The sequence below is a fragment of the Phallusia mammillata genome, chromosome 4, assembly GCF_965637545.1.
Source record: "Phallusia mammillata chromosome 4, kaPhaMamm4.hap1.1, whole genome shotgun sequence".
Taxonomy (NCBI): domain Eukaryota; kingdom Metazoa; phylum Chordata; class Ascidiacea; order Phlebobranchia; family Ascidiidae; genus Phallusia; species Phallusia mammillata.
The window spans coordinates 26,788,301-26,802,169 of record NC_137255.1 but is presented as its reverse complement, the minus strand read 5'-3'; the positions used below and the strand labels follow the sequence as shown (position 1 = coordinate 26,802,169).

Sequence of the window (13,869 nt, the reverse complement as noted above, 5' to 3'; positions counted from 1 at the left end):
TATTAGTTTTTCGACTTATGCTATTTAATTGCAGGAGAGCGACTCAGAAATCGTGGTAACATACAAAGTCTCGCTTGGTGTCGCTGATGCCTCTGCTTCACAAATAATAACTCGCAGCGGAGAATCTACAGTTGTGGAGTTTCAATGCGCCTACAACCGTTCAGGAATAGCGACTTTAAGTCAACCGCTGTTTGCAATGATCAGGTTCGAAATTTGTACAACTCTTTCCGCACCAATTTAATGACCTAGGCATAAACCCTATCAAACAGTTCTCAACACTAGTTGTGTAATTGTGTTTGTTTTATTATTTTCACGGGTTCTTCTAAAATATGCAGGATCACGCATCGATTGGATCGCTTGGTTCACCTTTTTATCGCTTGGCGCACCTTTATATCGTTTTGTGTACTTATTTGTTTTGTGTACTTATTTGTCTATTACGACCCTATTTGTACCATCACGCAACAAGCCATACAAAGGAGCACCAGGCAAAATAAAAATGTACCAAGCGATTTAGAAGTGAAATTTTTTTTTGAAGCCACGTTGAGGTGGATTTGGGTAAAACATCATCGTCGTTTAACATGGAAATGACTCGTTACACATCGGAAACTTTTACTACAACTGAAATGGAACAAACTATAACAATCGGATCACCTGTTTATATCGGTGTTAACATTGATGTCGAAGCAGACAGCAACTTAGTTTTGCATGTATAGTATATAACAAAACACGTTAATACACAGTTTGCTTCATACACAAAATGTTCAGGGAATACATTGTGATCTAAGACCTACTGAGAACGAAATTGAAACTGTCTATTCTGTTGTCATTGGAGGGTAAGCGCTTGTATTTTCGGCAAAGAAAGTTTTACTGTACTTCCTTTTTTAAGCTGCGCTTCACCTGATTCTATCAACGCTGGCGGGAATGTCATCTAAAACCTGACTGACCCTCGCAAGTTTGGATTTTCTTTCCTGGGGTTTAGCTGATCTGGTATTCAAGATGAGTTGCAGGAGGTTTGGGTTTCATGCAGTATGAACATCTGTGAATCAAACGAAGACAACGACTGTAGAATGGTACGAATCTTAGTTATTTTATCTGTACCGACAATCTATACGTTTTAGTGATAAGAAATGTTGCATGGACTTGTTACATGCAATGATATTAGTCAATGAGAATATTATGGCTTGCAGAAGCTTACATAGCGTAGTTGCAATCTTGTCATAACCATTAGTGTCTTTCTCAAGGAAACAATTTACACTGTGCAATCAATAAGTTTAACTAAATTCAAGTCACCAACTTAAAAAAAGCAACATAAATAGGCAATCTGACAAAAAAAAAACAATCAAAAAAAGAATAAATCTGATTCATATAGTTCAGTTAAACTTTCTGTGGTCAGGACTGTTCCATGCCGGGACAATTTCATCACGCAGACAAACGATCAATTGTCGATGAAACTCACGACGCAACAAAGCTAATTTCTCTAGGACCATTTGTTCTTGCACCTGAACTTTCTGCGGATGACAAGTTTGTTTGCAGCAAGGTAAAGGTTAAAATTGTCACTGCTGGTTAGCTGTGATGAGTGTAATTTTTTTTTGAATTTGAATAACTTTTTTGAACAGGACGATATGGGATGCTCTCACATGTGTGGTGTTAATACGGCGGGTTTAGCTTACTGCTTTTGTCCTAAAGGATATTTTCTAATTAAAGATGGGAAGACCTGCCTTGGGTAAGATGTATTTTTCGCAACATTCATTGCGTTGTTAGAATTTTATCTAATAGTCAGACCATTGCCATTTGTGTGAAACATAAATTCGACTGTTGGAATTTTTTTTACACTAGGGTCTGTAGTTTTTGGAGTTTTCAAAAAAAGCTGGTCGAATTAAATCCTAGCAAAAATTCTGTAGTCTTTTTGGTTACTACTTTGAAGATATGCTCATGCCACTTCTTCTGTTTCAGAGGTCAATCGGGACATTAACACTCTGATGGAGGTATATCTCTTCATCGGTCTTTGCCTGATAATGTTGATCATTCTGGTTCTCACTCTTGTCATGGTGATGCAGAAGAAAAATGTAAAGAAAATAGAATTTAAGAAAAAATAATTGGCTGAAAATAGATATCGAATGATAAAGTAAAAGTCTTCAAAACGTTGTTTTGTATTCTAGATTTGAACAATTTGTATTTTTTCGTGTGGTTGTTTCAATACAAGTATACCGCACTGAATTTGGAATCTTCGTACATTTTGTGTTTATGTGACGCTTTCTCATTGGTTGGAGATTGTGTTGCCACTAGCTCGGCACAGGGTTTTTAAGCATGTCTAAGTATATTTATCATTTTCTATTAAACAAATGGGGAAAAAAAAAAAAAAAAAAAAAGTGTTGGCGGTATATGTTACACTTGATGTATAACGGCGCAATCGCAAACAAAAAATCATAAAGATGGTTTGTGGAGAGTTTACTTCTGCGTTGTTGACATAGTAGCTCACTGTTTATAATGACATCCGGTTTGTTTAAAATAACTTCAGTGGCGCCTGCAATACAGTAAATTAATGTAATATAGTAAACTCATGTAGTGTTGCATAGTTGCTTGCATCTTAGTTACGTGCGGTGAAAAAATCATGGTTTTCAGGCCACTCACATGTTTTTACGTGTAATGAATAATGCTAAATTATAAAGATATCGTTTTGACCAGCAAAGCTTAATCTCACTTCAAAAGGTCATTGAGGGTTATAGTTCGCTTGGCTTATGTACGGCGGCAGATTACGGCAGGTATACATATTAGACAAACTAATGACAAAAGTTTCGTACTGGGTGGTCTTTCAGTAGGTGGTAGAGTTTTTATATTTTTAAAACCCAGTATTTAGTCAAAATACACCAGCAAAGCTGGCTCTGCATACATTAATTTATGGTTTGGCTGGTTTTCAATCTTTTCTTACCTGTGTTGGAACATGTTTGTTAATGGAAGGGTTTTCCTTGAAGGCTGGTTATGAATTGATTTGTCAATCCCTTTGGCCTGTCAAAATAGCTGCGTGTAACACAAATCACGATGAAAGCTAGCCTAGAGTTTGTTGTCGGTTTGGTCATCGCACGGTCATAGAAATGTTGTTGGGCGTCTGCATTGCATTTGCATTCGCTAATGCGAAAACTGTTCTTTGCTGGTTTCTGTTAATTACTTTACACAACCGACATTCCAACACAAGTTTCTAACCACGTGTGTTTGTATGTGTTTTGTTTTTCCTTTGTTTCGTTGGCTTTAATGTCATGAATGTTTTGCTTGTTCCAAGTATTTAGAACAGGGTATTGCTACAACTAGTGATAACGACGTTGTAAAGCATACAACAACAGCAGATAAGTATTTAACCGTGCCTGAAATAACTTTACATTAGTCAAAACAATAAATTTCAGGGCAACATTAATCCTTTACTGTCAGGAGGGTGGTAACAGATGCTGCTCTTTAGTTGATCTCATAATTCTGACAGCAGGGTGGAAACGGATGCTTACTTTTTTGTTAAACTTGTTTGGGTACAAATCAAGGACGTCAGTACTATGCGGTACGCATTTAGTTGTGCGTATCACGTATCTACCAACGCACCATACAAGTACGTTTTTGGCTTACCGTACCAAGGAGGAAGCCGATCAAATTCGACGTCAGAGTTTTGCAAACTCGTCGTCGGAACAATCACTTTCGTCGGTCGTGTCATAGATGTAGATATTTAAAGTCTGGGGTTGTTTGCATGCTTCTGCATTGTCCCTCAAAAGACATAAACTTTTCTGCTGATATCGTACACAGAGTTTTAATTATCATTGCTTTTATGTCTTTCGCTGTAGATTCCATAAACATTTCTTTCGCAGTCAACGTTTTGACACTTTCAAATTGACACTCACGATAATTCGTGCGATAATTCCAAGAAAATGGAGACCATTTCTAGTACATAGATCAACTTTCAAGCATATCAGTCGAGATTTCAGTTCATTTTGCATTTCAAAGATGTGGTCTTGGTCCTTTTTTGTTGCTGAACAAATTCGTCCACCGAAACACATCAATACATTTAAACTCCAAACCGTTGAATTTTAAGCTGATTTAATCAAAAGCAATTGTTAAGTCCTTCAATGTTTCTGTCTGGAGCTATTAAATAAAAAAACTGGTTTTCTGGGTGGGTTTTAGCCGGGATATTACAGTTTCAAACTTGATAGAACCGGATAATTCCGCCTACCGAACCTTCAAACCGGTTTAAACCTTATAGTCCCATTTTGTTTTTGATAGTCAAATATTCAAATCACGTATTGGTTGACAAATTTTTGCGTTCTGTGATATTTTGGACAGTTTATTGGCTGTTAAGTTACAGAATAAATTAAAGATTTAAATGATTACATTCCTTAGCATTTACTAGATTTTTTTTTGTACACCGCATATATGTTCTTGTGAAATGAAACTTCCATCATGTGTTGCTGCTATACTGGTCAATCATCATCAACATTTTTCAGCTTAAAAATTAGTTAAAATTCATACGGAGTTGCTCGTTTCAGTTATGAACCTTGATATTCATGATCCAGTGAAATTTGATATTCAGACTTTTTCGGGACCTGTGGCAGCGAACCAGCTGCCCCTCCCTCTCGTGGAGCCTGTCAAACTGCGTTACACTATGAACACAAAACTTCGTTTCTTGCGCCCCTAAACGGACTCTTGTTGAATACACACAACTGTTGGTTTGGCTTACCAGTATTGCCCAGCTAGGCATTTCTGCATTTCCTGTTTATCATCTCGTGCTGTCCACTGTTTGTGCTTTCATGTTATTGTTTAAATTACTGCTTGGGTCACGCGTTCCCCGACGAATCAAGAGGACTCGTGGTGAATATTTCACAATGTGCGCATATTTTTAGAGAATATTCCGCCTTTTTATTCTAATTGTTTGCTTAAAGTTAAGTTTTGGCCCAATAGTGCAAATGTCCATTTAAAACGGTAGCCTACATCTCCTAAAAAACTTACGGTTAAGGCTATTAGGGTTGGCGTAAGGTACGGTTATTAAGAACTCAAATAAACACCTTTACATTTTGACTTGCTCATTTTGACCTGCACATTTGGCCTCTGCACATTGTGCGCACATTTACGCTTGCATGTTTCTCCGCACATTGTGCGAAAAACGCAGGCATTCCCGTTTCTGAAAATGTTAGTTTAATCTGAGCTTGTAATAATGATTCGACCGACGTATCAAATATGCATCAGAAAAAAGGAAACATTATAACATGATATGCACAGATATACAATGCAGAAAGGCTGCGCAAACCATAAAAACATAAAATCCATTATATATGAGCGACATAAGTTGGTGCAAACAATTTAACAAAAATACCTGTAAGGACACCACTAGAGGGTGTGCGAGATATGTGGCAAATTTAGACGAGACAAACATCTAATGTCTAATAAAAATTTAAATACCTTTATTTTTATATGCATCTCAGAAGTCATTTACGCAAAAACAAATCTTCCAAAATTTTCATAACACAAGCATATTTCTATGTTAACATCTGTCGGATTTCCCAGTTAGTTTCATAACGTTATAATCACATTAAGTGGTGTGCATGGACGCCGAACATTATGCCAGGGTATTCAACCGATGTGAATTTGAAACAATTGAATTTGCCAACTATGAAAAATTCTCCGCAGCAAAAAAAGCAACTGCCATCAACGTCACTAATACAAAGCAGAAAACGACGTAAAAGTACGGTAGTAGGAACGAATGGTAGAAAACCTGAATATAACAGGGAGAAAATGATTTATGTAAACTTATCGCACTTTAGATGTCGTTTATGAAGAACATATTTTTATCTTGTTACAGTTTAATGAGCGTTTTGCGACAGTTTATGCATAAAATCGGTTTGACACAAAACGTCAGTTAGTTTCAGGATTTTTAAGTTGATGCAAAATACCTTGCACACACTCATATTCGGCGACTATGCTTGTCAGTTTTAAACGCAAATAATAATGTTTAAAACAAAAGTGACAGTTGATAATCGTCAGGAAAAGATACTGATCAAGACACTTGACAATATTGACTTATTTCATCGGGCGTTCAGGCAATGACCAATGCCATCATTAGTGAAGAACAGATTAAATTTGTTTGAAATTGTTATGGAAACAAATGCTCAGGTTTTACTTCAGATTCAAAACTCGACTTTTCCTCGCGACTTCAATCTGATCAGATTCTTTCCTTCTTCTGTGAAGGTATTGGCCTGAACATCCAAAACATTCAGGTTGTGGACACATCGTGCCAATGACTCAGCGCTTTCATCTGTCAGCTTGTTGTAAGATAGATCAAGAAGTTCCATCTAAATGACAACAATAAGTTAAACGCAAGTAACATGAGTAAGTTGTAAATTAATTTGTTGTAAAATAAATGAAACAGTATGACGTCATACTACAAATTGTTTTTACACTAAAAACGGATGTCACGTGATGTGAAGTGATGTTAAGATTGGAACACTTGTTAAATCAAGACACGCCACAAAAACTAATACCTCTAAATTTTACTGATTAGCGCAGAGATATAATGTGCAAACAATTGACAACAAACAAATAACCGGTTGCAACGTTTGCCATTATACAAAATCTTGTATATCACTTTGATCGAAATTCAACAACTTTTACCGGCTTTGTGAGCTTTTTCACACCATCGCAGAGTTTCTCGACGCCTTCACTTCCGACCACACTTCCCATCAGTATAAGTTGTTCCATGTTGCGAAGGCAAGGATCCAGCATAGATGCTGCCGTGTTGCCGATCTTGTTGAGGGAGAGGTCGAGTCTCTTCAGCTGATTTTAATGCAACAAATATTATCACATTTATCGCAGCGAAAAATTCAAGTAAATAGAAGTAGACAACACGACACAACTTCGAATTACGCTTTGTTTTAAATGCTACGACTCTTTGAACACTTTATTTCAGTTTCAGATTAAATTTGGCATTTTATGAATAAAAGATAATACGTGAAAAGTAAGCTGTAGAATGTTCACACTATCTTTGTTAAAAGAATTAACAAAGAGCAAAGCTGGAGTCAGGCAAAGCTGGAAAATGCCTACATTTCGGTTGGCACTACCGTCTCCTCTTAAATTAAACATCCCATGGACAGAATAAGGAATCAGCCACTGCCGTAGCGACATACAATTAATCCTAGTAACATTTGGTTACCACCATGTCGTTTGCAAATAAAATGCATTTTTTTAAAATTGAATCACTTTAATCCATTTGACTTTTATTATGCTCATATTTTGCCCAACACTTTTTTTCGTTGGCTCATATTTTGATGAGTTCATTGTTCCTAGAACGAAAAGTAAAAGACAAAAAATATTTTACACAACTTAGAATTTAACAACTTTTACCGGCTTTATTAGCTTTTTCACTCCATCGCAGAGTTTCTCGACGCCTTCACTTCCGATCTCACATCCAACCAGTATAAGTTGTTCGGTGTTGTAAAGGCAAGGACCAAGCGAAGCTGCTTCCGTGTTGCCGATCTTGTTGTGGGAGAGATCGAGTCTCTTTAGCTGATTTTAATGCAAAACATAATTGTCACATTTAACGTAGTGACCAATGCAAGTAATTAAAAATAGAAAACAAAAAACAACACGGGATTACGCCTCGTCAACTATGATACGAATTTTGAAACACTTTATTTCTGTTCCATTTTTAATTTGGCATTTCATCAATGAAAGATAATACATGAAAAGTAAGCAGTAGAATGTTCACACTAGCTTTGTTAAAAGGATTTACACACCAACCGATGTTTTGGCGATGTTAAACAACAGCTGGACAAGCATGATTATTCTGGACAACATGACTCTAGTTGTTTGCATTATGCATGGCAGTAAAACAAATACGCGTTAGGTGCAAAGGTCAGGACGCGATGACCGTAACTTGTGTGTTGCTGTGGCGCCTGAACCAGAGTTTTAAGTCGGGCCAAAGTTTTCGGATCGGGTGCGGGTTTAGGCTTCAGTTTCATTAAACAACATGCTAGATCCGGGCCTGACTTTATACTGGACTACTTTTGAACTTGGTAAATCTGATTTTCAGGTCTAGTTCCGGCTTTATTTCACCAAAATGTCGGGTTCGGCGTAATTTTAGACCCATTTACAACCCTTACCTGAGCCCAGGTTTTTCTAGCTTTAAGTAACAATTTTTTTAGGATAATTGCGTTGTTTAAATCACGTACTATCGCACTGAATTTGTTTCTATGAATAAATTTTACATCGAACCTTGTGTGTAGGGCGATCTGTTATATAGCAAAACACGAAACTGCATGTGTATACGGGACAGTATCGACTTTTGGAGATTTTTCGTATTATAGTTTGTTTTGGGATATTTTGTCTTGTTTAATTGTATGGACAAGATATTCAGCAGTTATAACATCACGTAGAAAGAAAGCGCCGGCGCTTCTGTTAGAGCCTTTAATGCTAAAAGCAATTGGTTTCCATTTGCATATTGTTTGTGTCGTATTATTGCTGAATTCAATTGAGACCTGCCCTGAGATTTGTATTTTTCTTATGCTTGTGTTTTGCTTGTGATGCTGGTGCATAACATCGCTTAATTCGTCAGAGCATTTTGTTGATTTTTTTCATTTTATGAACCAACCGTAATATTTGCTTTTGAGAAAAAACGCACTAGGCAAGCGTTCGCTGTTTGCATTGTTCAAATCAATATCTTTCTTTAAATGTGTTTATTGTTTCGCATTGATTAGCTCCGCGGACTCTACATTATCCTATTATTATCAGTTAAGAAGTTTTAGAGTATTTTGTGGGCAATTACAACATATATGTTTGTAAATCAATTGTTTCAAAATTTAATATCTCTCGAGTCATATTTTTGCTGACGCAAAGAATTTTTTTTATTCATGAAAACTGGTTCTGTTATCGTTTTAAGCGTTTTAACATTTTTAGGCGCATATTTCAACCAAGACACAGATATATGGTTAACACGGTTATGCTTCTCCAGCAAACATCTAAAAATGATTGTCAACCGATACACACGGCGATTTTCCATGTAAAGTTTCGACGCAACATACGTGGATTTTACGTTAGTCATTTGACGTGTTATTGGCTTTTTGAGGTCATGTTTTGTGTGGTCATTTCAGTCTGGTATTGACCGCGTTAGGTTTTGTGATCGACATAATTGTATTCAGGGTTAACTGTACGTATACTTTTGAAATTTTGAAAATGATACAACAACGTAAAAAACGGAACGCGTATATAAATAAAGTGGCATTTGTACAATAATTTTACTAACTCAACAAAAACTTGACAAAACCACATAATTACCGGTTTCTCTCTGTGTTGAATCACGTAGGAAAGATTCTCGTAGTCCACTGGGGGAAGAGATGAATCAAGAAGGTCGAGCTCATCAGAGAGTAGGGAGGCAACAGACGAAGCAATCTCTGGATCATTTGATTCATGGGCCCACCCGCAAACTTGCAAGATTTCTTCTTTACTGAGATTCTGCTTGGACTGGATGAATTTCAAAAGAAAAGTTTTCTTTTGCTTCCAATCCTTAAGAGAACTTTCAGGAACAATTGGCTCGAGTTGATGGAAAACCAAAGAATCGCAAATCCCGAAAACAAACTTGGAAACAACTTCCCATCTGTCGTCTGCAAGTTGTTTGAGGACTCTCTCGAACTCGTCAATTGACATGATCATCATCAGGAAAAAGGCCGCAAAAAACTCCTGCCAAATGAGATGAGAGAAATATCGAACTTTGTGACCATCTAATATCGTCAGTTTGAGATTCCCATGCTTTGTGACTGACATGTTTGTAAATGCACCGGCTGCGGATTCCTTTATTCCTGCTTTTTCGAAAGCTTTTAACTTAAATAAGATCTTCATCTTGATGAATGCTTTATAAGCCAACTTCGCCAGTTTGTCTAACTCACCTTCTTGGCCCCTTAAATGATTGGTGGTAAGATATTGGCCACAAGTGAAAGCAAGGACTCGAGTGAGTGAAACAAACTGAATATCTCCATCGTAATTCATCAAGTAGACAAGAGTCAATATAAAATTGACCGGAACATAGCAGTATGCAAATGCATTGCGGTTTTGCTCTAGCTTTTGTTGTATATCGTCGTATCTGTCTTCACATATCTGACGTCCAAGTTCATCTTGTGATGTTGGGGTTAATCCGAGTATTTGGACAATAAAGCGGGGTCGATATAAAGGATGGAGCTTGTATAGTTGAGTTGGTCGTGATGTAAAAATCTTCCGAGCGCGTGGAAGCAAGTTTCCTCCCGCTAAATGCTTCAAAAAGTTTTCCGCTTTAGACTTTGAATGCATTTGGGGTTGCGGAACTACTTTGGAAAATGATTTAAAAGCTGCCTCGTCGAAACCGTCAAAAATCATCACAACATTTGGATCATTGCAAATGGCCTTGAGGATGCTTTTTTCTTGTTCCGCTGTGTAATCTTGTTCAATCGACATGGTGGAGAGAAGAAACTCCAGAAGTGTCATCTTCTTTTTAAAATCGATGTGCCTGATCACAATGTAGAAGAAGAATGACCTCTCACCGAACAATTCTCCCTTTAAACCTTGTTTTGCCCACTTTTTGGCTGAGGTCGTTTTTCCTATTCCAGCTTGTCCGACCACACCGACCACGTTCCCATGTTTTTTTACGTAATCCTGTTTTGCTTTCACTTCATCCGGTATAAATTTTTTTTCCGCTTCTATTTGCGCTGTTTGTTTTGCACGAGCAAACATTTCTTTGCCAGTGATGTCACCATGCGGTATGTTGTAAAGTTCCTTTTTACGTCGATAATGTCCTTCTGCTTGAAACTCGTTGTCAATTTGCTGTGGTTTGCTGACTATGGCAAGGTTGACGGTTGGTATTGGGCGGTTGGCAAAATCTGCAAGTGACGATTCTTCACTGGCGATTTCTTGTACTCTTCGTTCGAGCATTAGTGCTAAAGAAGATAGAACATGTTCATGTTTTCTGTGGTGCTCCGTTGATGTCGAAGGTTGATGTTCAGCATAGCTCTGCCTTTGTGCTGAGGATAAAGGTGTAGCAGGGAGTTTGGGTAAAGTTTCTTTATCTAAGTAGTGTTGAACAGGCACCCGAGACGAGCAGTGAGCTTGTTCAGGTATAGGAGGTGAAGCTGGACGTTTCGAGGGCGATGAAGCAGGGAGTTTGGGTGAAGTTTCTTCATCTAAATAGTGTTGAACATTCAACTGAGACGAGCAGTGAGCTTGTTCGGCTATAGGAGGTGAAGCTGGACGCATCGAGGGCGACGAAGCTGGGAGTTTGGGTGAAGTTTCTTCATCTAAATAGTGTGGAGCAGGCAACTGAGACGCGCATTGAGCTTGTTCGGGTGTTTGATATACTGTTACATATTGTGTGAAGTGTTTTTGATAGACTGGAGCGTTGTAAACTGGTCCAGTTGTGTGGATGTTTGTGTCTCCTATCTGTGGTGCTTGTTTGCTTTCCTGCACAAACAAGTTTCGTGATCAAAACGGATACTTGTTTTAATAAGTTCACCCCATAAAGCAAGAAGTCGTCAATTCAAATCGACTGTTGTCGGAAGAATTACTACTTTCATATCGCCGATATTGCCACACAAACCTTTCGCGATCGACCCGCGTTAAATACGTGTCATAAAATGAGAAAGCCGCCCGATAGGAAAGCAGAAATTCCGAATTTAAATCGACGACATCTTTGGCAAATCAGGTGAGAATTCTTACCAAGTTGAAAACCAAATTTCTGCCTTGTACTTCAACTGGCAAAGGGTGGTTTAAACTTGAATAGGGCATCGTAGCACTGAGTTCTTCGGTTGCGCTGTGCTGGGGAGCAACATCGCCCTGTCTCAGGGTTGGGTTTAATTCTGATTCAGCATCATCTGGTCCTTGGGTCAAGCTGGATTGGGGTTCAGCATCATCTGGTCCTTGGGTCAAGCTGGATTGGGGTTCATTGTCATCTGGTCTTTGGGTCAAGTTGGGTTGGGTTTCAGCATCATCTGGTTCTTGTGTCAAGTTGGGTTGGGGTTCATCATCATCTGGTCCTTGGGTCAAGCTGGATTGGGGTTCAGCATCATCCAGTCCTTGGGTCAGGCTGGATTGGGTTTCAGCATCATCTGGTCCTTGGGTCAAGCTGGATTGGGTTTCAGCATCATCTGGTCCTTGGGTCAAGCTGGGTTGGGTTTCAGCATCATCTGGTCCTTGGGTCAAGCTGGGTTGGGTTTCAGCATCATCTGGTCCATGGGTCAAGCTGGGTTGGGGTTCTGCATCATCTGGTCCTTGGATTAAGCTGGATTGGAGTTCAGCATGATCTTGTCTTTGGGACAAGCTGGAGAGAGGTTGAGCATCAGCTGGTGCCTGGGTCAAGTTGGAATGAGGTTCAGCATCATCTAGTCCTTGGGTCACGCTGGATTGGGGTTCAGCATCATCTTGTCCTTGTCTAGGAGACAGTTTGGATTTGGCAACTTTGTTATCTTCTTTTGGGGATGAATAGAATCGTTTCTTAGATGGTTTGGCCCCCATTCTTCGGATAAATTGAGTTTTTTGGTGTTTTCTTCTTTTTTATCAGTTTTTTTATGTTACATTTAGACAGCTGTGTTCTCCTTTTGTAGGTTTGTTGTTGTCACAAACATTTGAGGACTGCAACATAAGTCTTTGAATCACAATCTGGGTAAGATTACTATTATAACAACAATGTGGCCCTACATCTACAAAAAGGAAAACACAAGAAAGCAAAAAGTTATAAAACCAACTAAATGCAACACGAACCATAAACAAACTGCACTGGAAACAAAATTTTGCATTATTTGCCAAAGAGAAAACACAATTGTTGACTAGGTTCGGGTACAGAATAAAGCATTGCTGCTGCCCATGAAGAAAATTAACCCACATGCCGTGTCCTTTCTTAGGTTAAAGAATAAAATAAAATCGTGGTTACAACATTTTGATGTTTTCACTGACTGATCTCAAAATAAATGGGAAAATACTGCTTGGGAAACACTGTTGAGAAAAAGGATCTTCGTCGAACCTCTGAATCGAGGTCGGTAAATCCCGGAAGTTCGAACAAACCCAGGTTAAGAATCACTGCATTAAGGTAACGTGTGTTTGTATGGACCAAAAGAATGATTAACTATATTTTAGCAACGTTTTTATGTTTCACTGATGTCTGTATTTAGTCGTGAAGATTAGAGATTTTTTCAAACACTACACTTATGGACTTATGTCAGTTTTCAGTATACTTCAGTCATTCGTGTTATCCAATCTACATTTATCTGTGATACAAAAGCTACAAGCTTGTAATATCAATTACATAGTTTAAAGTAGTTTTGTTCAAACATTGTGAGCTTACAAAGCTTGGTTTGAAACTAGGAAGGTGGCTTTCTAATATACTTTCACTTTATGTATTTTTACCCTATTTATCAATTTACTATACACATCATTTGATCTACACATATGATTGTTTTTGCAAGCAAATACGAATGGGTCCCCACACGTGCGTTTGTGCAAATTTGCGGTAAACAAATGTTCCAGTTATTTTTAGATTCTTAAGGAAAAACTTTCCGAAAGCATTAACAAAATTTTAAAAGTTTAGTTCGTATTTTTTGCATCATTATTGTCATATAATTACAAAAAAAAACAGTAAAAAAGTACGGGAAAAATACTTTCAATTTAATCTCATGCTTTGACCTTAATATTGTCGTCAAAGGTTTTTAATCACTATTTTCCAAAACTGAAAAAGTGCGTGATAACTTAATAAAACAACATAGCATTGCGCAAAAACAGTTGATTTCTAATCACCGAAACGACTGTCTCGTAAAACGTCTGTCCGGACGTCAAGCTGAGCAATCCCGCTGCATTCACCCGCCTTAATCGTAAACAAGTGAATTACTCCCTTGA

At 38.0% G+C, this 13,869-nt stretch overlaps 2 protein-coding genes across 2 annotated transcripts; one reads left to right on the top strand and one right to left on the bottom strand.

Moving 5' to 3' along the window:
* The first annotated feature begins 743 nt into the window (after nt 1-743).
* On the top strand, nt 744-2,096 carry LOC145223708 (uncharacterized). The gene is made up of 5 exons (XM_080090102.1): nt 744-833; nt 887-1,070; nt 1,394-1,537; nt 1,617-1,723; nt 1,925-2,096. The coding sequence occupies exons 2-5, from the start codon at nt 1,029-1,031 to the stop codon at nt 2,094-2,096; spliced, it is 465 nt and encodes a 154-aa protein (XP_079946228.1). The 5' UTR covers nt 744-833; nt 887-1,028.
* A 3,078-nt stretch (nt 2,097-5,174) lies between these two features.
* On the bottom strand, nt 5,175-12,673 carry LOC145225190 (NACHT, LRR and PYD domains-containing protein 12-like). The gene is made up of 5 exons (XM_080091869.1): nt 11,701-12,673; nt 9,298-11,445; nt 7,369-7,530; nt 6,640-6,801; nt 5,175-6,320 (listed from the first exon to the last, which is right to left on the bottom strand). Exons 1-5 carry the CDS (start codon nt 12,493-12,495, stop codon nt 6,156-6,158), a joined length of 3,432 nt encoding a protein of 1,143 aa, XP_079947995.1. The 5' UTR covers nt 12,496-12,673; the 3' UTR covers nt 5,175-6,155.
* Between the last annotated feature and the right edge of the window lie 1,196 nt (nt 12,674-13,869).